This window comes from Anguilla anguilla, chromosome 19 (assembly GCF_013347855.1).
Source record: "Anguilla anguilla isolate fAngAng1 chromosome 19, fAngAng1.pri, whole genome shotgun sequence".
NCBI lineage: Eukaryota > Metazoa > Chordata > Actinopteri > Anguilliformes > Anguillidae > Anguilla > Anguilla anguilla.
In genome coordinates this window covers 2,484,771-2,512,369 of record NC_049219.1, presented here as the reverse complement: position 1 = coordinate 2,512,369, position 27,599 = coordinate 2,484,771, and the positions used below count along the sequence as shown (strand labels likewise).

At 43.3% G+C, this 27,599-nt stretch overlaps 3 protein-coding genes across 9 annotated transcripts in view; 1 reads left to right on the top strand and 2 right to left on the bottom strand.

The window, feature by feature from the left end:
• The window catches only part of LOC118218880 (NACHT, LRR and PYD domains-containing protein 3-like), a 33,204-nt gene extending 17,405 nt beyond the window's left edge, over window positions 1–15,799 (bottom strand). Inside the window, exons 1-11 of the mRNA XM_035401606.1 lie at window positions 15,771–15,799; window positions 14,787–14,882; window positions 8,483–8,572; window positions 8,041–8,151; window positions 7,613–7,723; window positions 7,301–7,411; window positions 6,641–6,754; window positions 5,377–5,443; window positions 4,106–4,169; window positions 1,216–2,696; window positions 869–1,176 (exon numbers count right to left, since the gene is read on the bottom strand). Coding sequence (XP_035257497.1) covers window positions 869–1,176; window positions 1,216–2,696; window positions 4,106–4,169; window positions 5,377–5,443; window positions 6,641–6,754; window positions 7,301–7,411; window positions 7,613–7,723; window positions 8,041–8,151; window positions 8,483–8,572; window positions 14,787–14,882; window positions 15,771–15,784 — 2,567 coding nt within the window. The 5' untranslated portion in view covers window positions 15,785–15,799. The remainder of the gene's footprint in view (window positions 1–868; window positions 1,177–1,215; window positions 2,697–4,105; window positions 4,170–5,376; window positions 5,444–6,640; window positions 6,755–7,300; window positions 7,412–7,612; window positions 7,724–8,040; window positions 8,152–8,482; window positions 8,573–14,786; window positions 14,883–15,770) is intronic.
• LOC118218904 overlaps window positions 1–27,599 on the bottom strand; it is a 284,420-nt gene that overhangs the window by 233,372 nt on the left and 23,449 nt on the right. The window lies entirely within an intron of this gene.
• LOC118218924 (transposon Ty3-I Gag-Pol polyprotein) lies at window positions 13,597–25,938 on the top strand. 6 transcript variants are annotated; one of them, XM_035401694.1, is made up of 4 exons: window positions 13,597–13,635; window positions 18,376–18,493; window positions 22,328–22,515; window positions 25,825–25,938. In XM_035401694.1, the coding sequence occupies exons 2-4, from the start codon at window positions 18,453–18,455 to the stop codon at window positions 25,839–25,841; spliced, it is 246 nt and encodes an 81-aa protein (XP_035257585.1). In that variant the 5' UTR covers window positions 13,597–13,635; window positions 18,376–18,452; the 3' UTR covers window positions 25,842–25,938. The 6 variants fall into 6 exon arrangements, 5 of the variants coding, with proteins under 5 accessions (XP_035257585.1, XP_035257582.1, XP_035257581.1 ...); XM_035401693.1 differs by lacking the exons at window positions 13,597–13,635; window positions 25,825–25,938 and adding exons at window positions 15,547–16,021; window positions 17,972–18,039 and having other exon boundaries at window positions 21,363–25,023; XR_004763586.1 differs by lacking the exons at window positions 22,328–22,515; window positions 25,825–25,938 and adding an exon at window positions 21,179–21,347.

Below are 27,599 nucleotides of genomic sequence, written 5' to 3'. Positions count from 1 at the left end.
ACTGTTGATTTTCCATAACAAACCGGTGCCTGCCCGCGGCAGATGGGTTCCCCCTCTGAGTCCGGTTCTGCTCAAGGTTTCTTCCTGTTATCAGTCAGGGAGTTTTTCCTTGCCACTGTTGCCCTAGGCTTACTCTTTGGGGGCCGGTTCTCTGTAAAGCTGCTTTGTGACAAAGCTCCTTTGTTAAAAGCGCTATACAAATAAAATAAAATTGAAATAAAGTGTTGGCCTGTAAAGCAAAAGTGAGCCTGTGATCTTGTGCCATTTGCCTTGCTTCTCAGCTGTGCCTTGGTCTTTTTTGATCACAGTCTTGGATCTCTGGTCTTGATTCTTTAGCTGCTTATTTTACCATCCTGGGTCACAGTGGGGCAGACAAGCTGTGGTTCTGCGGTACCTTTCATTCATTTTTTTCACAATTATATCATTTATTTTCCATGTCAGTCTAATTTTGTGTAAAGGAAGTGTAGCTTGTATTTTTTTATTTGATGGGGAATATGTTCATCTTAATACTGTAACATACTATACCCTCTCTTCATTTAAATCTGCGAGTTGTATGTTTGGACCATTATTGATCCATCACATTGGTTTGCCTAACAAGGAATTCATGATGTATTTAATAACTGGTATCTTTAATGATAATATGTAAATTAATCTAATAAAATACATTTTACATGTTGGATACATTTTTTACATTTGATGGTACTTCTGTATTCATTAAATGAGGGCACAATCTGTTAAAATAGCTTGACTCAAAAATCATAATTCTCACTCGCCTGACAATTTTATTGTATTCTATTTTCACTTTAACTATGAAGTGTTTATAAAAACATGCTGTCATTATCTACTTTAATAATTACATAATACTCACATGGCCTTCCTGCAGTTCCTGACTACTGGTAGCAGTCTCTGATAACCTGCTGCTGATGTGTTGTAGGTCTTCAAGTCAAACTCATCTAGGATCTCCTCTGACATCAGTAACACAAAGGCCAGGGCTGAACATTGGTGTGGTTCCAGCTTTTCATTAGAGAGTTTTCCTGATCTCTGGAAATTCTTGATTTCCTCCACTAGAGAGTTGTCATTCAGTTCATTGAGACAGTGGAACAGATTTATGGTCCTCTCTGCTGAAGATTCTTTTTTGATCCTCTTCTTTATGTACAATACTGTTTTCTCAATGCTCTCTGATCTGCTTCCTGTCTGTGTCTGTGGATCTGGTACAGGTGATCTGCTTCCTGTCTGTGTCAGTATTCCTCCTAATAGAGTATGAATGGAGTCCAGAGAGAGGCCTAGAAGGAATCTGAGGAAAAGGTCCAGGTGTCCATTCTTACTCGCTAAGGCCTGATCCACTGCAGTCCGGTGTAACTCAGACAGCTGCACTCTGTCTCTGCGAGGTTTTGATTCTTCTGCTCTGAGTACATTTCTGTTCTCATTCACACATGAATGAAACACAAACAACGCAGCCAGATACTCCTGAATGCTCAGATGCACGAAGCAGTAGACCTTCTCCTCACCCAACCCACACTCCTCTTTAAAGATCTCTGTGCACACCCCAGAGTACACTGAAGCTTCACTGACATCAATGCCTATCTCTCTCAGGTCCTCTTCATAGAATATCAGATTGCCCCTTTCCAGCTGTAGTAAAGCCAGCTGCCCCAGTTTCAGGATGATTTCTGTATTTGATGCTGACATTTTCTTTGGGGTTGTCTCATTGGTGCCATGATACTTCTCATTCTTCACATTAGTCTGAATGAGCAGGAAGTGTGTGTACATTTCAGTCAGAGTTTTGGGCAGGTCTCCACTCACTTTATCCAACATTGTCTCCAGAACAGTAGCAGAAATCCAGCAGAAGACTGGTATGTGACACATGATGTAGAGACTCCTGGATGACTTTATGTGTGAGATAATTTTGCTGGCCTTGTTCCGATCTCTGATTCTCTTCCTGAAGTACTTCTTCTTCTGTGGGTCATTGAATCCTCGTACCTCTGTCACCTGGTGGACGCACTCAGGAGGGATCTGATTGGCTGCTGCTGGTCGGGAGGTGATCCAGAGGAGAGCAGAGGGAAGCAGATTCCCCTTAATGAGGTTGGTCAGCAGCACATCCACTGATGATGACTCTGTTATATCACAGCAGATCTTATTGCTTTGGAAATCTAGAGGAAGTCGACACTCATCCAGACCATCAAAGATGAACACAATTTTGACATCATCATCTTCAATACTTTTGATCTCTTTCAGTTGTGGAAAGTAGTGCTGCAGAAGTTGCATCAGACTGAATTCTCTCTCCTTTTTCAGATTCAGATCTCGGAAAGGAAGAGTGAAGATGAAATCAATGTCCTGATTGGCTTTTCCTTCTGCCCAGTCCAGAATGAACTTCTGCACAGAGACGGTTTTCCCAATGCCAGCGATGCCCTTTGTAAGCACAGTTCTGATTGGTTTCTCTTGTCCAGGTAAAGGCTTAAAGATGTCATTGCAGAGGATTGCAGTCTCCTGTGTGGTGTGTCTCTTGGATGCTGTCTCAATCTGTCTGATCTCATGTTCATCATTAACGCCCCCACTTCCCCCCTCTGTGATGTAGAGCTCTGTATAGATCTCATTGAGGAGGGTTGGGTTGCCCTGCTTTGCTAAACCTTCAAATATGCATTCAAACTTCTTCTTCAGAGCAGTTTTCAGTGCCTGCTGGGCTCTTTCTATGGATTTATCTGAGGAAAGGAAACATGAGAAACAATGTTTAAAATAACAGAACAGATAATAAAAAATACATATGCAGTCAATTTTCACAATGGTTTACACACCTCTAATTACACACTTCTCACAGTGTGCTCTACACACAAAATGAAAACATATCAAACAATGAAAAATGATTCAATTCCTTTATCACATCAAATTTCTTAATTTTTCATAATATGATGTGGTAAATATGGTCTTCATGGGTCATGTAGTAATTTAATCATCTTATAATTTTTATGCTCAGTGCTCATTAATCCTGGACAAAAACTCCATTTGAATCTCTTTCAAGGACATTTAATCTCATGTGCATTTGCTTGCCCCATAATCACAGATGGATGCTATATTTTAATTTAAACACCGTTATGTACATGTTGTCACGGTTTCTGTGCAGGGTAGATCATTTTTCCGTGCCTGCACCGGCTCAGTGGTTAGCATTCCGATTAGCCACTCGGCTAATCGTTATTTTGGTGTGTGGGGACGATTAGTTTCGAGCTTGCAGATTAGCCACTCAGCTAATCGTTATTTTTGGTTCCTGTGGGATGATTGTTCCTGCTCTAACATTCCTTGCATTCCTGCAGGATTACCTCTGATCTGCTTCACCTGTTGGTTGCTCACATCTTCCGCTGATTACCAGCCACACCGGGGGCTGGGTATTTAAAGCGTCAGTAGGCAGTGGAACGGTGCTTGAGTGTAACGTGTTTTGCTCTAGCCAGTTCCCTGTCGCTTTTCTGAGCAAGGTGTAAGGATCTTAGGAACCAAGGAATTTAAAAAGAATTCAGACTTTAGTTTGATTTTGTTTTTTGGGAAAAAGGTATTCGGACAGTATTTGTCCCGATTCTGAGGTTGGCGGTTTTAAGGGGTTATTGTGTCACCTTCGGGGCACAAACCTTTCTGCCTCTTACTAACCAGTTTTCCCCCTGGTTTTAGTTGGCCTCAGAATGTCTTCTGTTTGTTTTTGAAAAGACATTTTCTTTTTCTCAGCTTCGGTTCGAAGTCGTTTATTTTTCATTTCTCATTTCCCTGTTCCTTTATTTTCCTTATATACTCCTTCCTCAGTTACCCGTTTAGGGGTTTATTATTCATTATTTGGGATACGTCCCCTAGGAGTATAGCACCCCCTTCTTCTTTTGTCTCTCACGAGACTCAGTGGTTACTGGAGTGCCCTTTGGTAACTTATAGATCCCCTGTTTGGTCGCGTCTGGTCTTCACACTTCCCCGCCCTCACACATGTAGTGTGTGATGGTTTCTATATGAAAGACTGTTGATGTAAAACACTATTATGAAAGTGTAGATGCTAAAAATCAAAACATTGTATATTTGACTGCTAAGCTCATTTCAGCATTCAAATGGACACACAGTAGCAATGAGTGAAAACTCTTACTGTGCTGCTCATCTCTCTCCAGTGAGTCAGTGAGATCCTTATGCTTCACAGGGTTGCTGGTCATCTGTATTAGTTTGAAATAAACACATGAAGATATGTGCTGAATCAGTGAGAAATAAACACATGAAGAGGTGTGCTGTATCAGAGTGAAATAAACACATGAAGAGGTGTAGAAGTGTGCTGTATCAGTGTGAAATAAACAAATGTAGAGGTGTGCTGTATCAGAGTGAAATAAACACATGAAGATGGGTGCTGTATCAGTGTGAAATAAACACATGAAGAGGTGTGCTGTATCAGTGTGAAATAAACACACGAAGAGGTGTGCTGTATCAGTGTGAAATAAACACATGAAGAGGTGTGCTGTATCAGTGTGAAATAAACACATGAAGAGGTGTGCTGTATCAGAGTGAAATAAACACATGAAGAGGTGTGCTGTATCAGAGTGAAATAAACACACGAAGAGGTGTGCTGTATCAGTGTGAAATAAACACATGAAGAGGTGTGCTGTATCAGTGTGAAATAAACACATGAAGAGGTGTGCTGTATCAGAGTGAAATAAACACATGAAGAGGTGTGCTACAGCTGTGTGAAATAAACACATTAAGTGGTGTGCTGTATCAGAGCCATTGAAACAATCAGATTCTTGCAATATGTCTCATGTTTTCTCTTATAGGAAGGCCAGGACGGGAACAGATACTTTTAAACAGAACACATGCAGAAGGTCCAAAGCCTCAGGTTTGAAGTGCACCTTTTATCCCTGATTAATGCACAGTAAAATGTCCAGTTAATGTCCAGTGTCAATTCAACACTTAACAGATAACATTTGGTCCCACATTGCAGAGTGGGATGAAACATTATCTGTTAAAAGATGAGTAAACACATTGAGAGTTGAATTAACACTGGACATTTTATTGTGTGGTTTTGTAGACACTACTTGTGATAAATCAAGAGTTCCCATAGAATAAATCAGTTTCTCAATGCAATACATTTGGAAAATTCGGACTATAAACTGCATGCTTCAAACACTCTGTTTGGAGTCTTACTCTGCCATTGTGTTTGGGTCCTAAAAAAGAATTTGGGTCTTTCTGTGAGCCCAGGAGGACCAGGTAGCACTCTACAAAATTAAAAAAACCTGATTACATATTCAATCTTATCAATTAAAGGCTACCAATTCATTTTTTGTCATGCGATCATATTCAAAGGAAATGCAGTGTACAGTACAAGACAATCACACAAGCAAATATTAAAATAGAAAAAAATATAAATAATACCTGTTTTGACAACAGTTTCCCTGAACTCCTCTCTACAATATGGTTGGACACCTGTGAGCAGTGGATTCTGTGAACAAATCATGAGACAAAGTTTACAGTTAAAATCATCTTCTTACTGCAGCGCTAACTCACAGCACATGGAGACAGAGCTTCCAGTTAAACTCATCCTCTTACTCCAGCTCTAACTCACAGCACATGGAGACAGAGCTTCCAGTTAAACTCATCCTCTTACTACAACTATAACTCACAGCACATGGAGACAGAGCTTCCAGGTAAACTCATCCTCTTACTGCAGCTTTAACTCACAGTACATGGAGACAGGGCTTCCAGGTAAACTCATCCTCTTACTGCAGCTCTAACTTACAGCACATGGAGACAGAGCTTCCAGTCAAACTCATCCTCATACTGCAGCTCTAACTCACAGCACATGGAGACAGAGCTTCCAGTTAAACTCATCCTTTTACTGCAGCTCTAACTCACAGTACATGGAGACAGAGCTTCCAGTTAAACTTATCCTCTTACTGCAGCTCTAACTCACAGCACATGGAGACAGAGCTTCCAGTTAAACTTATCCTCTTACTGCAGCTCTAACTCACAGCACATGGAGACAGAGCTTCCAGTTAAACTCATCCTCTTACTGCAGCTCTAACTCACAGCACATGGAGACAGAGCTTCCAGTTAAACTCATACTCTTACTGCAGCTCTAACTCACAGCACATCTGAGTCTGATATAAGGCCCTGTCCGCACGTATACGGATTAATCTGAAAAAGTAGTTATTTCGCCCTCCGTTTAAAAAAAAAAATCCCATCCACTCGACCGGTGTTCTAAAAAATATCTCCCTCCACACGAGAACGCTAAAACGATTGCCGCATGCGCAATACACCAATTGCCATGGTAACAGATGCACAAGTTGACGTCATGATGTCAGCGTTTTCATAAAGCTCCGTTTTTCTTGTCCGCACGAAGACAGAGAAACCGGAGTTTTGAAAAAATCTCCACCTTGGAAGGCGTTTTCAAAAAGCTTAGTTCTCAGTGACTTAAAACGCCATTTTCGTGTGGACGGGAGTCCAAAACAAAAGGAAAAAATTACGTTTTTAAAAAATCTGTATACGTGTGGAAAAGGCCTAAAACACATCATGACACTTGAAAATGATTTAATACACCCATGTGGACCTGAACGTGCTATCCAGCACCCCACTACACCTGAAAGTTGGCAATTAAATTTAATTCAACAATAGTGTCAATGTGTACTTGTATCATTACCTTTGATCACCTGTGAACTCTCCTCTGAAGTTGATTGGATGAGGCATTGAATGATCACGCTTCATAGACAGACAGCTGGGTACAGGTGACCCGGCCCTCTCTACCCGAAGCCTGCTAACAAAACATGGAGACAAAGCTTCCAGTTAAACTCATCCTCTTACTGCAGCTCTAACTCACAGCACATGGAGACACAGCTTCCAGTTAAACTCATCCTCTTACTGCAGCTCTAACTCACAGCACATGGAGACACAGCTTCCAGTTAAACTCATCCTCTAACTGCAGCTCCAACTCACAGCACATGGAGACAGAAATTCCAGTTAAACTAATCCTCTAACTGCAGCTCCAACTCACAGCACATGGACAGAGAGCTTCCAGTTAAACTCATCCTCTTACTGCAGCTCTAACTCATAGCACATGGAGACAGAGCTTCCAGTGAAACTCATCCTCTTACTGTGGCTCTAAGTCACAGCACATGGAGACAGAGCTTCCAGTTAAACTCATCCTCTTACTGCAGGTCAAACTCACAGCACATGGAGACAGAGCTTCCAGTTAAACTCATACTCTTACTGCAGCTCTAACTCATAGCACATGGAGACAGAGCTTCCAGTTAAAATCATCCTCTTATTGCAGGTTTAATTCAATACAAACGTGTTTCATTACCTTTGATCACCTCTGAACTCTCCTCTGAATTCGATTGGAAGATCAATTGAATGGTTACTCTTCATAGACAGACAGCTGGGTACAGGTGACCCTGCCCTCTCTACCCGAACTCTGTGAACAAAACATGGAGACAGAGCTTCCAGTTAAACGCATCCTCTTACTGCAGGTCAAACTCACAGCACATGGAGACAGAGCTTCCAGTTAAACTCATCCTCTTACTGCAGCTCTAACTCACAGCACATGGAGACAGAGCTTCCAGTTAAAATCATCCTCTTATTGCAGGTTTAATTCGATACAAACGTGTTTCATTACCTTTGATCACCTCTGAACTCTCCTCTGAATTCGATTGGAAGATCAATTGAATGGTTACTCTTCATAGACAGACAGCTGGGTACAGGTGACCCTGCCCTCTCTACCCGAACTCTGTGAACAAAACATGGAGACAGAGCTTCCAGTTAAACGCATCCTCTTACTGCAGGTCAAACTCACAGCACATGGAGACACAGCTTCCAGTTAAACTCATCCTCTAACTGCAGCTCCAACTCACAGCACATGGACAGAGAGCTTCCAGTTAAACTCATCCTCTTACTGCAGCTCTAACTCATAGCACATGGAGACAGAGCTTCCAGTTAAACTCATCCTCTTACTGCAGCTCTAACTCATAGCACATGGAGACAGAGCTTCAAGTTAAAATCATCCTCTTATTGCAGGTTTAATTCAATACAAACGTGTTTCATTACCTTTGATCACCTCTGAACTCTCCTCTGAATTCGATTGGAAGATCAATTGAATGGTTACTCTTCATAGACAGACAGCTGGGTACAGGTGACTCTGCCCTCTCTACCCGAACTCTGTGAACAAAACATGGAGACAGAGCTTCCAGTTAAACGCATCCTCTTACTGCAGGTCAAACTCACAGCTCATGGAGACAGAGCTTCCAGTTAAACTCATCCTCTTACTGCAGCTCTAACTCATAGCACATGGAGACAGAGCTTCCAGTTAAACTCATCCTCTTACTGCAGCTCTAACTCATAGCACATGGAGACAGAGCTTCCAGTTAAACTCATCCTCTTACTGCAGCTCTAACTCATAGCACATGGAGACAGAGCTTCCAGTTAAACTCATCCTCTTACTGCAGCTCTAACTCACAGCACATTAACTCTCTGATTCATGCATTTTTACCTCTTTCTCGCAGGGCCGTGGGTTCCATCGTCAGTCTCGGTCTCCTCTGAGGAACTCATTTTAGAAACAGCGCCCCCTGTCTCAGGACACCTGAACACACCACATCAGATTCACAAGTGGGTTCTGACCCAAATTGGCAGACCTGTAAATACACACAAGAAGGACATGATAACGCACAGACATAATAATACACACAGACACACACATACATCAAATCTCATAGAACAGACAGGGACAAATCTGGAAATTAACTGAGCCATAAACTTGTACAGTAATACAATTCCTTCCAAAATATTCTGCACCCATGATAACAATTACTAAGACCGTTGAATATAAAGATTACCAGTGCTGAGGTATATTTTAATTGTCCAACATATGGAATATATTTAATGATATAATGGAAACTACCAAAATGACACATTTCTCAGATGATACAACAATTTTACAAAGTGTGCATCACAATAATTGGCACCCCTGTATTTGGTACTGTGTGCACCCTCCCCTTGCAGGGATAATGGCACTGAGTCATTTTAACATAACGTGTTATAAGACCAGAGATCACATTGGGAGGGATCTTAAGACTCTTCCTCCACCCACAATCTTTCCAGATCCTGATGCCTTTGTTGATCCGTGCTTATGGGCTGTGCTGTTCAATTGATTTACAGGTTTTCAGGGAGTTTCAGCAGTCTTTAGACTCTTGTAGCCATTGCACAATGATGCTTCTGCATCATTAACCTTTTTATTTGTGGATGTTAACGTGAATTTGGGGTCACTGTCTTGCTGAAAGATCCACTAGTTTCAGTCTGCTGGCAGAGGTAGTCAGGTTTAGGGCTAAATTGTCCTGGTACTTGGGTAGAGTTCATGATGCTGCTTTCCTTAACAAGGGCCCCAGGACCAGTGTGAGCAAAGTAGCCCCATAACATTAAAGATCCACCACCGTATTTTTCTTTTCAGTATATGCATCCTTAAATCCATCCTACATCATACTCCTGGACATGGTTGTGAGAGGGGCTGGAGCCTCTCCCAGCATGCATTGGGCAAGAGGCAGGAAAAAACCCTGAACAGGTCACCAGTCCATCACAGGGCACACACACCATGCACTTACACACTCATACATTCAAGCAATTTAGTGTCTCCAATTAGCTTAACCTGAATGTCTTTGGACTGTGGGAGGAAGCCCATGCAGACATGGGATGAGAATATGCAAACTCCACACACACCACCATGCTGCCCTCCAGCAGTTTTAAACTTCTTCATTATTGCCCTCACAGTAGTAACTAGCATCTTCAGTTTATTTTTTGATCCATTGCCTGATTTTCAAAGGTCAGCAACCATTTTCATTTCGTTCGTCAGTTCTTTGTCTTTCTCTGTGGCGAAGATGAAAAATGGGTTTCACCAGCAGGTTCTCTCAGTTTAATCCTCCAGTGAAACAGGAAGCCATGGAAGGCCACAAGAGTTTCTCTTAATATTGGTGTAGATTTATTTTGATTTTATTTATAAGAATCTTTATGGGTGCTAATTATTTTTATATATATTTGGGAAATAACCCTACCTGAATCCAACCGTCACACTAGAGGGCGCCAGTTCCCCCAATCTTAGTTTGTTTTCTGTGCCTGTTTAATGCTAATTAAGGTGTTGTGTCGCAAACATTTAATAGCCTGACCAGATTCACATTACAGGTACCTGTAACTGATTTATGACTAGTCAAAGAGCTAATTTAAGATCTAACTGCATTTTCACTCATCAGAAAACTTTTAATATCTCAAATTACATTTTGCTAGTAAGATTGAAGTTACTTTCGCCATTCAGTTGTATGGGACCTCCTATTAAGATATCTACAATTCAGTTTTGACTATCCAAAACGTGAATTCCAGATACTGTATCGCCATTTCAATTATGACTAGTCATAACTCAAATTAGAGATATCTACACATTAGTTCTGACTTATTCATAATTTCAGTTAAAGATCTTTCATTCCTCGTGATTTAAGATATGTCAGGTAACAGGGGACCAGGACCCAAACGCAGAGTGGGGAAAACACCAGGAACTCCAAAAACGCAAATCCAATCAAATATTTTACTCTCATACAGGTAACAGAAAACAGGTAAGAAAAACAAGGCCAGACAATGCAGGCTGAAACAGACAGGCAGATACTCTCAGGCAGAAACACAAGGAACCAGCACTCAAATCAGCAAAACAGAGAACTTAAATAGCCAGAAAGATAACAAGACACAGGTGAACTCAAAGCACAATCAAACCAGAGCAGGGAGGGATAACGAGACACAAAGAAAAGCAATGACAGAATAATTGAAAACAATAATACAATTAACACAGGGGTAACTAAAGAGGGAGCAAACTGAAATACAAACTGAAGTACCGCCATCTGGCGGCCCAGAAAAGGAAAAAACAGAAACAGAAAAGGGCAGAATCCTGACAATATCTAAATGATCTTTTTGGATAACTGAATCTAAGATATTACTAGCCAAAATATGGCCAGCCATTTTAGATAATTCGAACAGCTCTTATCATGGCTGCCACTTAGACACTTCCGGGTCATTTCACTCAGTTAGGAACCTTCCTAAGCAAAAAAGACTATGGCTGCGTCCGCATAGTCAAAACAATTACGTCCTATGTCTGTTCCTAACCACTTTTCCTTGACCTTGATGGAAAATGTCATGAGGTTAAGGAAAGATGTGGAGTTAGGAACTCAGTTAGGAACCTTCCTAAGCAAAAAAGACATGGGTTGCGTCCAAATAGTCTTTTTTGCTCAGGAAGGTTCCTAACTGAGTGAAATAACCCGGAAGTATCTAAGTGGCAGCCATGATAAGAGCTGTTCAAATTCTCTAAATGCTAAGGAAAGGTGCTTCAATGCTTCCTATCTTATCTCCTTTAGCATAGGGCACACTGGACCGTCCTTTACGAAAGGAAAGGAGATAATGCCTTCCCACAATTCCTTACGGCAGCAAAATTTAAAGTGAAGCACAATTTGGCAGTTCACGAAAACAAACGATCAACATGACTGAGTTGTGTGGTGGTTCTTAAGCTATTATATGCATAGGCTTATAATCAGATCATAATCAGCATATTAACCATAACACAGAAGTTTGTCATTCAAGAAAAAGGGAAATGAGACATTTTTAGCTAGATTATGTTTTTAATTCCACATGTTTGAAATTTATGAATGATGATATGTACAGTAGTAAATTTGTAGGCCTAACATGGTATGCCTATCTTGCATTAAATTTAATGAATTATTTTCATACAATCATACTAATTGGGATTCATGTCGATAAATATGAGTGGGCAGGAGGGTGAGCGTGAGCAACCATTCTCAATGTGACAACCATTTCGTTTCATTTTTGTGACTGGTAGCCTATTCCTTTTTTAATTTAATTCGAACCCTGGTAATGAAGTAATATTTTTCACCGGGTTGTCCACGTTTATTTAGCCTGCATGAAACATCACTGTAAGAATGCACGGGGCGAAGTATCTAAGATGGGCTTTTAGTAGTCCATCAATCTTCGGAACATTGGGGTGGCAGGTATGCCATCCCGCCAAGTTATGCCTTGGCGGGGGCATGCCCCATACCTATACAGCACTGAGAGTTTGCCACTTTTCAGGGTTCCCCACAGAAATAACCACAACAGCCACAGACACTCAGCCCTTAAAAACATTAAATTCTGTACATTATGACAGATTTCGCGTTTTCTCCTTCTTCTTCTTCTTCTCATTCTTATTTTCCCCATTGGACATTTTACCGACACCAGCCAAATCCTCACCCTCACGACCCAATCAAAAACTCGCATACACACGCAAAATACCCATACCTTTTTATTCTGAAACATTTCCAAATTGAACAGTTAATCTGCATGTGGCCTAGAGGGTAAGGTTACAGTCTTGGGAACACGGGGTCATAGGTTCAAGCCCAGGTAGGAACATGTTTCTTTAACCTGCTTCGACCCTCACTAATTATTGTCTACTACTTATCAATTATTGCTTTTGCACCATATCTACACGCCGTTCACCGAACGTATACACTGCATTATGACGTACTGTCTGCACGTTCAGTTATTAACCGGCTACAATATTGGAAAGCCATATGGATTCAACGGGAGCTCTTCTGTGCTTACTGGCCTGTGTTCTTCTTTAAAACCACGGACAGGTTTGCTAATGATATTTCGCGCATTGCATAGCTATGTCATGGTGCTGCACTAACAAAGTCACAGACTGGTAAACCTCCGGTTGATGAAGGATTGAATCCCGCCTCGCCCTCAGGCAGATAATGTCCTCTTTTACACGAACGTTTTCTTACGCTTTTATATTTTCTTTACCAAAACTCACCCACGCCCACTCATATGCATTTCATGACGGCAAATGTATTCCTTTTATTACAAAGTTACACCAGTTCACCACTGTGCCATTTCTACTAACTATATTACTTCACTTGGCTACCGTACAATACCTTCTTATCAGCAAACGCCACGTTTCTACATTCATGTTACCTCGCCCTGTTCTCTATCTAACCACATACAAACAATTACTACGTATGTACGTTCTGCAACTCCCCATTAAAACATTACATTTAAAACCATGACTCACTCATAAATATAACTAGGCTACTAGTACTGAACATGAAAAAACAGCACATTAGTGCAGTAAGTTTCACACGTCACGTAACACTCCACTTTGACAGCTACTGCTTTATACCGACTGTTATATATACCATTCCGTGAGGAAAATAAGCACGCTCGTGGTCACTTTTTTATTCTGTACTATAGTCTGTGATCATGTCAACCTTCACCTACATGCCCATTCTGCTAAAAACACATTGTTTCAACTACGCAATTTCATAATTTCATCCTAATTTCTCTCACACTGTTGTTATTTTCTCATATGCAAAACCTACTGGGACATATGCGTCTGCTCCTATTCTCCACTATCAAGTTTTCCGGTTCTAGCTTAGCAAAACACCTGCAGATAAGCCTATCAAACTGCCTTATAAACCTTACACAAACACTAAAAGTGCATCTCCGCGAAATAACAGACAACGGAGCAGGACAGCAGGGTACACAAGTTGCGACCTAGGAAGCTCTAATTCTACGTGCTTGCTGATTCTTTTCTCAATCAAGGATTGTTGGGTGGCCGTCAAATCCGTGAGTACATACATGCCATATTTCACCTGAGTTTCTTTGTCACAGCCACTGTTTTACATATATAGCAAACTGAAACTGCTCAACAGTACACGCTCATCAGACTGTACAAATTCACACAAGGACAGCCATAATCCACAACCGTTTCTTACAGGATCACTTCGCATTTCTCACTCTCATAATAAAACGCTTTGCAAAAAGAAATGATATCTCATAAAAAACACGTTTTCAACGTACAAAAATGCCAAGTTACTCAGAAGTATTGATATCAAAATGACGCCAAGTTACGGTACTACAAACAATATAGGCTATCTTGCCTCACCGAAATTAAATAAGATGCATTCCAAAGCAATGCTACCCAATATTTCCTCCGTTCTTTCAAGTCACTTGGCCCTGTGTTTTGTAATCTTACAATTTTACAATGTCATGCAAACTTTGTGTAAGATCAAAGAGTCAAATATTTCGAATTGCCTCATGGAACACATTGAAATTCATGCACAAAACTGCTGCTCAGTAACTACAGGAAGCATATTTCTCCAGAAAACATGTTCATACTTGCTTCTGAACTGAATTTGAGTACATGTACAAGTTATTGTATATTTGCTACGTACAATAAATACTGTAAAATACATATTGTGCATACATACATAGAGAATTTCTTTATCCCCATGGGGACATTTCCCTCGCAGCATGTTACATTCACATTTACGAACACACACATACCAAGACACATACTATCATTCACACAACAGAAAGGTTGGGCAGCGAAATACATTCATACCAATACAAATTGGACATATACACGCCTATTCAATCAATCCTGACTGTGAGATAGCCATCCACACATATGTTTGGCCTGTCCATGTAGTCCAATGCTTATACACACAGGGCCAAGTGACTTGAAAGAACTGAGGAACTATTGGGTAGCACTGCTTTGGAATGCATCTTATTTTATTTCGGTGAGGCAAGATAGCCTATATTGTTTGTAGTGCCGTAACTTGGCGTCATTTTGATATCAATACTTTTGAGTAACTTGGCATTTTTGTACGTTGAAAACGTGTTTTTTATGAGATTCCATATACGAGCAAGGTTTTTGCTCTGCGTTACGTCAGACTTTTGAGGCCTATTCGGACGCAGCCTTTTCATCCGCTTACCTGTAGGTGGACGCTTTTTCGCAATTTTCGCGTAATAGGTGCCTGCGTTCTTCCTTGTCCGTTAACCCGATATATAAGCAGCTTGAAACACAGCAACTGACAACAGACAACAACAGACAGGTTTGTCACAAACACATACATATAGGAATTGTAAGGTCAGCTAACCTTATTTGTTTCCTAGTGGGAAAACTAGAAGACCATCGTCGGTTAGCCTAGTCAAAGACAGACGGACACCCCCAGTCAAAGCCTGCGAGAGTAGACAGTAAACTGTAGCTGAGATCGTCATCCAGTGCCGAATTGCCCCCATTCTATTCACTCGAACAGGGTAATGTTTATTAAAGTCGTCGTAATATGTCCATATATGTTTGGAAGGACATGGAATTTCACACAAAGGTAGTTAAATTACCCTAAATACCGGACACCTAGGCTACTTCCAACCCCCACATCTTTTCGAAATTTTCAATAAAAAGGACGGGACCAACGCCGCAAAGAAGCGTGTCCGGGTTCTGGAGGGTGTCCGACTATGAGTAAAATGATATCATATAGGCCTAGAGTAATCTCTGCCTAACATGCACTGTATATTTTTCCTCAGTATTGCAAACCACTTAATTTTAGTAGGCTAATGGGAATGATTTCCTCTAAAACATGAAAAAAGTAACAACCCCTTAATTGTTTAATTTAAAACAAAATCAGGGTTTATAGTGCAGTAAGTGTAAAAATGTCAACAACAAGCGACAAGTCCTGTGACGTCCTTCTCACTAGGCTACCTCCTCACGTAGTAGAAGTGGTCATGGAATATCAAAAAACTGAAGTAAACTTTCTTTTAAAGGTTATTTTTAAATTACTTTTTAAATTTTAAATTACTTCTTAAAAGGTATGTTTGTATTCCGTATGAGCTCTTAGCTTGTTAGACTACGCATTAAACTCGCCATTTTATTGCCAGTTATCCGTTTTTCTGAATTACGCGGGTTAATGCGATTATACCTGCAGATTCCCATTCCTCCCCGCAGCCCTTTACCTTCAGCTTCTCTTACCTCAGTTCCACTCCACAACAGACTGTTTACTCCGTTTTTTACATTTCATTTTATTCCTTCTTTCCTAGGATTTCTTTCTCCTCCGTTTTTAAAATGGCCGTTAAGCTTCCGTTTCTGTTTTGGACCTTTCCTTACTTACCTGTTTACCTGCTCAACTGAATGTTCGATGGGTGGAGTCATCTGTTGTGGAGTGGAACTGAGGTAAGAGAAGCTGAAGATAAAGGGCTGCGGGGAGGAATGGGAATCTGCAGGTATAATTTATTAGCTGCATCAGTCACGGTATTTAATAAGTTATGCAGAATAAACAAATATTTCATCCATGTAGATCTTTGCCAAATTTTAGCACATACAGTGAGAACCATAATTCATTGGACAGTGACACATTTTTTGTTATTTTGTTTCTGTACTCTAGCACTTTGGGTTTGAAAGGATACAATGACTATGAGGTTGAAGTGCAGAGTGTCAGTGGGATTTTCATCCATATCGAATGAACCGTTTAGAAATGACAGAACCTTTTGTACATGGTCCCCCCATTTTAAGGTACTACAAGTATTTGTTGAATTGGCTTCACAGATGTGTTTCGTTTGGCAGGTATATTAATTTGTGTCGTTAGTGAATGCAGAAGAGAGCTGTTGATGTCTAGTCTTGATTCTAGACTTTGCAATTGCCTTTGGAGATTGTTGTTGGGGTGTGACAACATGAGGAAGACAGCAGTGTCGATGCAAAATAAGCCGGCCGTCATAAGGCTCAGAAATGAAAATTAGTCAATCAGGAAGATTGCAAAAACCCTGGGCATGCCCAAGTCAACAGTTTGGTTCATCATTAACAAGAAAAAAAACAACTGGTGAATTCAATTATGTCAAAAGACCCGGTAGACTGCGGAAGACCACTGTAGTGGATGACCGGAGAATACTCTCTATGGTGAAGAAAACCCCCCAGACAACAGCCCAACAGATCAAAAACACTCTCCTTGATGCAGGTGTAGATATGTCAAAGTCTACCATATGTAGAAGATTACACCAGCAGGACTACAGAGGGTACACTACTAGATGCAAACCACTGATAAGCCTGAAGAACAGAAAGGCGAGATTACAGTTTGCTAAAAAGCACCTAAAAAAGCCCCAAGAGTTCTGGAACAAAGTCTTGTGGACAGATGAGACAAAGATTAACATGTACCAGAGTGATGGAAAGAGGAAAGTGTGGAGAAAAAAAGGAAATGCCCATGATCCAAAGCATACCACCTCATCTGTGAAACATGGTGGAGGGGGTGTTATGGCTTGGGCCTGTATGGCTGCCAGTGGAACAGTCTCACTTGTCTTCATTGATGATGTGACTGCAGACAGAAGTAGAACAATGAATTATGAAGTCTACAGAAATATTTTATCTGCTCAGATCAAACCAAATGCCTCCAAACTCATTGGACGGCACTTCATCATGCAGCAAGACAATGACCGAAACATACTGCTAGAGCAATTAATGGGTTTTTGACGGCCAAAAAGTGGAAAATCCTTGTCTGGCCAAGTCAATCACCGGATCTGAATCCAATTGAACATGCATTTTACATGCTGAAGAGGAGACTGAAGGCAAAGAGTCCCCGAAACAAACAGGAACTGAAGATGGCTGCAGTACAGGCCTGGCAGAGCATCACCAGGGAAGATACCCATCGTCTGGTGATGTCTGTGCATTGCACAAGCAGTCATGCATGCAAAGGATGTGTGACCAAATATTAAAAATGATTACTTTATTCTACATTATGCTAAACTATCCAATATTTTTTGATGCCCGAAAATGGGGGGGACTATGTGCAAAAGGTTCTATAATTTCTAAACGGTTCATCCGATATGTATGAAAATAGCCTCAAATTAAAGCTGACAGTCTGCACTTCAATTGTCATTGTATCCTTTCAAACCAAAATAACAAAACATGTGTCACTGTCCAATGAATTATGGTGCTTACAGTACATATATCAGGCCTATTCAACAACTTGTGAATTATATTGATGTTGGGACTTAGAGTTCTCCAATATATGTAGGCTGAACACAGAAATAAGCCTTTTTGATTATAACAAACCATCTCAAGACAAATAGCCTACTACTGACAGCAAATTAAATTAAATTTAATTAATTAATTAATTATTTAACGCTCCACCAGTCTCCCTGCCAGTCACTGACCCATTAACATCCTGAATGATGGCCCTATGTAACATGGTAATGTGTGAGGTAAGTAATTTTTATTATTTCTTATTACAAAATAATAAGAAATAACAAGCACGTGCTTTTGTTTATAAGTTTGTGTAATTTTTGGTATTTTGTTTGTACATTTTCTTGTGCCTTCCCGAATGAACAGTTTCTTTTCTCTCTCCTTTTTTGTTTTTGACAATTTTTAAGGTTATTTTCCCTTTCTATACTCATCATATGTGTTTGTTTGTGAAGTATTTAAATAAAATATTTAAAAAAACTAACGAGAGCTGACTTTCCAGGATACCTGTTCTTACCAGTTCCACTTCATTTTATTCAAAATGCGCCACAAGACATTTTATTTTATTTGCATTTCAGGGCTGAAATGTGAGATCTGACCCACAGTCTCTTTCTCGAGTCGGGAGTATCTGGAGACGGGACGTGTCAAAAGCAAAATGGACGGATCAATAGCATGTTTCTATTGGTCAATGATTCGGTGAGTCACGTATATTATCCAATCAAAAGCATGATCCAAAGGCGTAGACGTATCAAGATGGTTTTGACGTTTCTGAGACGGCATATCTGTTTTTGTTGTCGGTCCTGAAGGTGAATAGTAGGCTATGTCGGTGCATAAATTATGCGCGAAAACAAAAGTTGTGGTATTTGTGTAATCTGTTAATTTACACAATTTATTTGAAAATGGCATTTGATCGTCAGTGATTACGACGCTGAAGTTGGCTCCCGATTCGCAGCTCCCGACTCGAAAATTCCGCTCCACCTTAAATTGGCGAGGTCTCTTTCCAGCAGGTTCTTGTTATCTTCTGTTAGCAGATTCCTGGCACATTTAAATGTTTTTGGGACCAGGACTTTGTTTCACGGACTTTGTCTAAACTATATAGCCAATCTAATATGCAGTAAAGTCATGTTTGGTGTTGATGGAGAGCTAATATCGTGAGCTGTTAGATGGTCTCATTCTATGTTGAGAACGTTGTCATTCAAAGTTTATGTGTCACATGAAAGTGAAACGCCAATCACGGAAATTGAGCTATGCAGTTGTTACACCTGAAATTGTGAAAATGGCGACACTATGTTTGAACAATTGTCTGAATCCAGTGCTTTGGATGCTGTTTGGAATAATAATAATAATAATAATAATAATAATTATTATTATTATTATTATTGTTGTTATTCACAAATATGATTTTTACATTGTAAAATAAATGGTACTATTGTGCTAAACTTTATGCAACCCACAGACATACAGTACATTAATTGGGCAAACATATGTCTGGATAGTTTTGTAAGATTAAAAAATGTTTTAATAGGCCAAAATATTTTCCATTATTATATGTATTTATTTATTCACTGCCCCACCCCTTTTTTATATCAAAAGTATTGATGTCAATACTTTTAAAGGCCTAGATTTTGCAAGTTTTAATTATAGGCTTATAGACAGTGCTTTGTATGGGTGAGTATCTTGGCATTTTTGTACATTGAAAACACGTTTTTGTTGAGATATTTCATTATGTACTGTGTTTTCTATGAGTAACTGATAATAATAATAATAATAATAATAATAATAATAATAATGCATATAAATGTATGTACCATAATGAAATCTGGAGAGAGACATGTATACACATACATACAATTGAGGCCAAAAGCTTACATATACCTAGGCTAAAGATATTCAAACTCAGTCTTTCATAACTCTGCACATTTCATGTTGCCATACATTTAGTTTGGCAAGTTAATTGAGGCATCTGCTTTGTTTTAAAATTACCTCTGATGTGAACAATCGATTAGAGACATATTTATTTCAGCTTTAATTCACTATATCAGAATTCCAGTGGGTCAAAAGTTTACATACACCTAGTTTAGTGTGTCTTTAAACAGTCTGGAAGATTCCAGAAATTGATGCAATTACTTTTTACCGTTCCTTTTGTCATAATTAGGAGTTAACTGGGAGTTAATTGGCACATGTGGCTGTATTTACTACCTACTTTTAGAGCCACTGCCTTTTTGCCCATGATACGATGGGAAAATCCAAGCAACTCTGCCAGAAAATTGTGGACCTCCACAAGTCTGGTTCCTCCTTAGGAGCAATTTCCAAACAACTGAAGGTAACACGAACATCTGTACAAACAATTGTATACAAATATAAAAACCTTGGGACCACAGACACTGCAGAGTTCAAATTAACTCCCAGGGCTAAACAAACTATGGTCAGAAAGGTTCAACTGAACCCCAAGACAACAACAAAGGAACTGGTGAAGGAGTTGGCAGCATCAGGTACCAAAGTATCTACATCCACCATTAAGAGAATCCTACATTGCCATGGCCTGAAAGGCTGCTGTACAAGGAAGAAGCCCCTACTCCAAGGCCGGCATAAAAAATCCAGAATGAACTAGAAATACTGAAGCAAGACCTCAAGACATCAGCTAGAAAGTTAAAACTTGGTCAGAACTTGGTCTTCCAGCAGGACAATGATCCTAAGCATACCTCCAAGGTTGTAACAAAATGGCTTAAAGACAACAAAGTGAAAGTATTGGAGTGGCCATCACAAAGCCCTGACCTGAATCCCATAGAAAATTTGTGGACTGCACTGAAAAAGTGTGTTCAAGCAAGGAGGCCCACAAACCTGACTGAGTTACACCAGTTCTGGCAGGAGGAATGAGCAAAAATTCTGGCGAAGTATTGTGAGAAGCCTGTGGAAGCTTACCCCAAGTGTTTGATTCAAGTTAAGCAATTAAAAGGCAGTGCCACCAAATACTAACAAAGTGCATGTAAACTTTTGACCCACTGAAAATTTGATATAGTACATACAAGCTGAAAAAAATGTCTCTTAGCGATTATTTTGAAATGACCTCTTATGGAAATAAAGCAGATACCCTAATTGACTTCACACAGAAATGCATGGTAACATGAAATGTGTGGAGTTGTGAAAAATTGAGTTTGAATGTCTTTAGCCGAGGTGCATGTAAACTTTTGGCCTCAACTGTAGCCTACAAGTTAAACTGTATATATAGATGTGGTAGGGGGGTCGTGGTTTGTGCGTTGGCTGCAGAGAGAGAGTGGGCGGGGCGGCTCTCAGACTCTGCGCCACAGCTGTTAGAGGTTGCTAATCAGCACCGCTCTTTAAATGTTTAATTGTTTAACGATGTGCTGATTGCCTTGACAGTGAGCCTGGGTGTTTTAAAAGGCATTCGCCGAGGCTGGTGACGGAGGAAGTACGGCAGTACGGCGATTGTATTGTAAAAACCCCATGTAACCGGGTGAACGAAAAGCCGTGTGTTCGGCTACAAATAAAAAAGAAGTGATTACTTCGAACTCGTCTCTCTCTCTCTCTCTCTTTACGCGAGCAGTGGCACTCACCTTGCCACAGTGGTGGCCCGTACGGGGAGGAGAGTCTGGTATCGAGAGAAGAAAGCAGAAACGGTTCAGCCCGCCAGCCACGCAAAGTAGAGTCCGGGATGGATCCTAACCTGAACCGGGGGAGAGGTAGCACAGCCTCTCGTAGCGCTGGCGCGGATGCTAGAGGGGATGGCTCAGATGCAGGAAAGGCAGGCAGCGGTGCACGCTGAGCAGATGGAGGCGCTGCGTGCACAAGTCTCCCTCCAGACGCAGGCGCTGCGACAGCTGGCCGCCGCCGGCGAGGCCAGCTCCCGGGACCACCAGTCCCGTCCCCAACTCCGGATCCAGCTCCACAAAAATGACCGCCGAGGATGATGTCCAGGCGTTCACAGAAAGTTTTGAGGTGGCAGCGGAGGCGTGCCAGTGGCCCTTGGTGGAGTGGGTGGTACGTCTCCTGCCCCTCTTAACTGGCGATGCTCAACAGGCAGCGCATGGGCTGCCTTCCGGCGCCCGGGCCGATTACAACTCCGTCAAGAGGGCGGTTCTGGACCGGCTGGGCTGCAGCCCGGAGGATCAGAGGTGCCGGTTCCGGGAGGCAAACTTGAGGGCGGGAGACCGGCCCTTCGCCTACGCGCAACGCCTGACCGACATGGCCCGGCGTTGGCTACAGCCAGAAATCCAGTCCGCGGGGGAGGGGGGGGGGTCGTCGAGCAGGACGTCCTGGAGCGGTTCGTGGAGGGGCTGCCGGAAGGGACGGCCAACTGGGTTCGGTGCCATCGACCAACCAATTTAGACAGGGCAGTCACGCTGGTGGAGGACCACCTGGCGCTTTACCCTGGCTCCCAGCAGCAAGAGCGGCCGGAACCGGCTCCCCGGAGGAGACCCCCTCTTCGTGCTGGCCCTTCTCCTCTTCCCCGTGCCTCGACCCCTCCTCTCCCTCAACCTAATTTCCCCTCTGCTTATTTTCCCTCTACAGACCCAGGCTCAGTGGCAGGGGGCTCCGCCTCACTGAGGGCTCCTCAGGCGCTTGGTCCGGGGTGTTGGCGGTGCGGGCAGCCGGGTCATCTGCACCGCGACTGTCCGATCATGAAAGTCGGGCAGCTGGTCCGGGTGGTCGGACCGCCCACTTCCGCTCCCGATCCAGAGGGAGCGTACTGCATCCCGGTAAGGGTGCAAGGGAGTGAACACCGGGCGCTGTTGGACTCGGGGGCTATGCAGTCCATGATACAACAAAGCCTGGTTCGATCCGAGGCATTGGTAAAGGCGTCCTGGGTTTCCGTTCGGCGTGTGCACGGGGATGTGCACGAGTATCCTGTAGTACCCGTGGAAATTCGTTACCAGGGAAAAACGCATATTCTGAAGGCTGCGGTTAGCTCCCGGCTCTCGCACCCCCTAATTTTGGGCACTGATTGGGCGGGGTTTCGAAAGATTTCTGGGAACCTGTTTGGGGTGTGACCACGACTGATAGGGACGTGTGACGTCTGTCCGACACGGCCGAGGGGGGGCGGACCCAGGTGAGTCTCAGGTTGAGACTCCCCGGGTCCCGGTGTTCCATCCCATGGAGGATTTCCCACTCGAGCAGTCTCGGGACGACACCTTACGCTTTGCCTATGACCAAGTGATGCGGATTGATGGTCAGCAGGTGCGCCCCGATGCAGTACTCTCTCACCCTTATTTTTCTATTATTAGGGACAGGTTGTATCGAGTGTGTCGTGACGCTCAGACCGGTGAAGAAACGACCCAGTTGTTGGTACCCAGAAACCGCCGGGAAATGGTTTTCCAGGCGGCTCATTACAACCCCATGGCGGGGCACTTAGGGTATGATAAGTCACTACACCGAATAATGGCTCGGTTTTACTGGCCGGGCATTTGGGCGGACGTACGTCGGTGGTGTGCGTCCTGTCCCGAATGTCAATTAGTGAACCCCCCGGCCACCCCAAAAGCGCCGTTGCGCCCACTACCCTTAATAGAGGTTCCCTTTGACCGAATTGCTATGGACCTCATCGGGCCATTTGAACGGAGCACCCAGGGATACCGTTTCGTGTTGGTCTTAGTGGATTATGCGACCCGGTATCCCGAAGCAGTGCCGTTGCGCAATATTTCAGCTAAGAGTGTTGCGCAAGCTCTGTTTCAAATTATCTCCCGGGTCGGAATCCCGAAAGAGATTCTGACTGATCAGGGCACTTCGTTTATGTCACGTACACTAAATGAGCTATACGGATTACTGGGCGTCCGCTCTATTAGAACCAGTGTATACCATCCCCAAACAGATGGGCTTGTGGAGCGGTTTAATAGAACTCTGAAGTCCATGATTCGAAAGTTCATTCACGACGATAGCCGAAATTGGGATAAGTGGTTAGTCCCTCTATTATTTGCAGTGCGGGAGGTTCCCCAGGCCTCCACGGGATTTTCTCCCTTTGAACTGTTATTCGGTAGAAAACCTCGGGGAATATTGGACCTAGTTAAAGAAAGCTGGGAGGACGGTCCAAGCCCCAGCAAAAATGAGTTGCAATACGTTATGGACCTGCGAGCAAAACTCCATACACTGGGTCGGTTGTCACGGGAGAATTTGCTCGAGGCTCAGGAACGTCAGCAGAGGCACTACAATAGAGGGACGAAACTACGTCAATTCTCGCCGGGAGATAAAGTCCTGGTATTACTTCCAACCTCCAGTACAAAATTACTCGCCAAGTGGCAAGGGCCCTTCGTGGTCACACGACGAGTTGGGGAGGTTGACTATGAGGTGGAGCGTGCTGATAGAGAGGGAGCGAAACAGATTTATCACCTCAATTTATTAAAAGCCTGGAAAGAGGTGGTGGCTGTTTCTCTGGTAACGGTGGATCAGGAGAGGGACGAGCTGGGGCCGGAGGTAGTAAATTCAATCAATCAGACCCCACCCCTTTCAGATAGCCACCTCTCGCCAAGTCAGAGAGCAGACCTTGCCATGTTGCAAAAACGGTTTGCGGATGTGTTTTCTCCCCTACCAGGACGCACGAACCTCATACACCACCATATCGACACCCCCCCGGGAGTAACGGTACGTTCCCGCCCCTATAGACTGCCGGAGCACAAAAAGAAATTGGTGCAGGCAGAAATAAAGGCCATGCTGGAGTTGGGTGTAATAGAGGAGTCCCACAGTGCCTGGAATAGCCCCATCGTGCTGGTAAGTAAGCCGGATGGCTCTATTCGGTTCTGTGTGGATTATAGGAAAGTGAATGCTGTGTCACATTTTGATGCCTATCCTATGCCTAGGGTCGACGAACTCCTGGATCGGCTGGGCACGGCTCGTTTTTCTCGACACTGGATCTGACTAAGGGCTATTGGCAGATTCCCTTGTCTGCAAAGTCCAAAGAGAAATCGGCTTTCTCTGCTCCGGACGGTTTGTACCAATTCCGAACACTTCCGTTTGGGTTATTCGGGGCCCCAGCCACCTTCCAGCGCCTGATGGATCGGCTGCTGCGTCCGCATGCTGCGTATGCTGCTGCCTATCTGGATGATGTTATCATCCACAGTAGCAGCTGGGCACAGCATATGCGGCATGTGGGGCTCACGGCTAACCCAAAGAAGTGTGCGATTGGCCGAGCGGAGGTACGGTATTTGGGGTACCACTTGGGAAGTGGACAGGTGCGACCTCTGGTGGATAAAACCGCGGCGATTGCGACCTGTCCACGACCCAAGACGAAAAAAGAGGTAAGGAGGTTCTTGGGGTTGGCCGGCTACTATAGACGGTTTATTCCGGCGTTTTCACAGCTGACCAGCCCCTTGACTGATTTAACTCGCAAAGGTGCCTCAGATCCGGTCCAGTGGACGGAGCCGTGCCAGCGAGCGTTTGAGAGGGTAAAGGAAGCCCTCTGCGGGGAGCCGCTCTTGTTCACCCCTAATTTCTCTCTTCCTTTTATCCTGCAGACCGACGCATCGGACAGAGGGCTGGGGGCTGTTTTGACCCAGCAGGTGGAGGGAGTCGACCGCCCGGTGCTGTACCTCAGCCGCAAACTATCCCAGCGGGAGGCGAGGTACAGCACGGTAGAAAAGGAGTGCCTCGCCATCCGGTGGGCGGTCGGGTCCCTGCGCTACTACCTGCTGGGTCGCCCATTCACCCTCTGTTCGGACCACGCTCCCCTCCAATGGCTCCACCGCATGAAGGATACCAACCCGCGAATCACCCGGTGGTATCTGGCTCTACAACCCTTTAATTTTAAGGTGGTTCATAGGCCGGGGGCGCAGATGGTGGTGGCGGACTTCCTCTCTCGCCCCGAAGGGGGTGGGGGGGGGGTCGGTCATCGGCCGGATGGCTCCCCGGCCTAAGTCAGGCGGTGGGGGTATGTGGTAGGGTGGGCGTGGTTTTGCGTTGGCTGCAGAGAGAGAGTGGGCGGGGCGGCTCTCGGAGCTCTGCGCCACGGCTGTTGGGGTTTATTAATCAGCACGGATAGTTAATTGTTTGATTGATTGACAATGTGCTGATTACCTCGACAGTGAGCCTGGACGTTTAAAAGCGGCTCGACGGAGAGAGAAGCGGGAGAACTGGAGGAGGAAGAAGAGCTGACGGGCAGTCAGCCGTGAATTGTAACATATACCTTGTGTATTGTGTATTGCGAACAGAAAGCCGCGTGGCGGCCGGAAAATAAAAAGACGCAGTCGCGTCCTGAAAAAGAACTTGTCTCTCTCTCATCTCTCAAACGAGCGGTAGCACTCAGTTTGCTACAATGTATTATATGGTCTTTTTAAATTGAGGTCTATCCATTCATGTATTGACTGTTTATCAATGATATTAACATTACATTTATTTTGTGGACGCTTTCATCCAAAGCAACAATAAGTGTAAACCCAAGGTTTCATTAATATCGTGTCATTGGATATAAAGTAGCGATAACATCAAAGACATATTCTGTTGAAATGTAAACACATGCATGGTCAATTCTCACAATAGCAGTAAGCTAAACCCAAATTTTAATAAAGGGGTGTGTCCTGACAGATTGGGGCTCAGGTGAGGCCTGTCACATCCCTGGCAGTGAACGCAGGAAGCTCTCAGGTCAGGCTGCTGGCTGACCTGTCTCAAACACACCCATCGTTATTAGCCCTCTTACTCAAAGCCCAGCCTGAGGATGAGGCGGCTGGGTCCCTCTTACTCAAAGCCCAGCCTGAGGATGAGGCGGCTGGGTCCCTCTTACTCAAAGCCCAGCCTGAGGATGAGGCGGCTGGGTCCCTCTTACTCAAAGCCCAGCCTGAGGATGAGGCGGCTGGGTCCCTCTTACTCAAAGCCCAGCCTGAGGATGAGGCGGCTGGGTCCCTCTTACTCAAAGCCCAGCCTGAGGATGAGGTGGCTGGGTCCCTCTTACTCAAAGCACAGCATGGCTTCCCGGGAATTTACGAAGGTGCAGTTTGTGACAGCAGGGAGTTACCATTGTGTACAGATTGCAGTGGTGGGGAGTTACCATTGTGTACAGTTTGCAGTGGTGAGGAGTTACCATTGTGTGCAGATTGCAGTGGTGGGGAGTTACCATTGTGTACAGATTGCAGTGGTGGGGAGTTACCGTTGTGCAGTTCTCATCTTGGCTGCATATTCTGCTCAGGCAGTGAAGGTAGATGTGGGAGTGGTCAGACATGGTGAACATCTGAACGGAGAACCTCTTCCTTTGAGGGGAACTGCTCCGGAGGTACCAGCGGAAGGTTCTGTCGTTTGGGCAGCTGAAAGGATAATGGGCTGTGTGCCTAATTAAAGCCTTTCACACATATCCAAGCGTCCTGTATTACTGTCATTTAACTCCACCCCCTTTAGAACAAAATCCCCCATCACACTCATTGAAATTTATTAGGAGCACAACGCACTTACTCTAATGACAATATAGCTTCAAAAAACAATTTATAGGGGCCAAGTGCCAGTAGCCTAATTAAAGCTAGCAGTCTTTCTACATATGACGACAAAATATTTAGAATATGGCCCAATGTGTGAATACCAGCCAAAACGTGAGGCTATCATGTTCATTAGCACTCTGGCACCACCTTCAGAGTCGGGGATTAAAATACTATCGTTTGTGAAGCAGAATTTCATTTTGAGGATTTTATCAGTTATAGTGCACCTATGAGATCAATTTACGTAATCTTCTGTATATTGTGTCTCGGATCATAGATTCATGTTTCATGAATATAGGCCAAATGTCTGGGTGGTATTATAATGCAATAATAAGAGCAATACTACTAATGTAATTAGTGTTTCCCATACGACCTTCAGTTTAATACGTTGTGTAGGA

Coding starts and splice junctions, on each gene's coding strand:
- LOC118218924 (XM_035401691.1), top strand. CDS start 22,910: ATGGAGGATTTCCCACTCGAGCAGTCTCGGGACGACACCTTACGCTTT.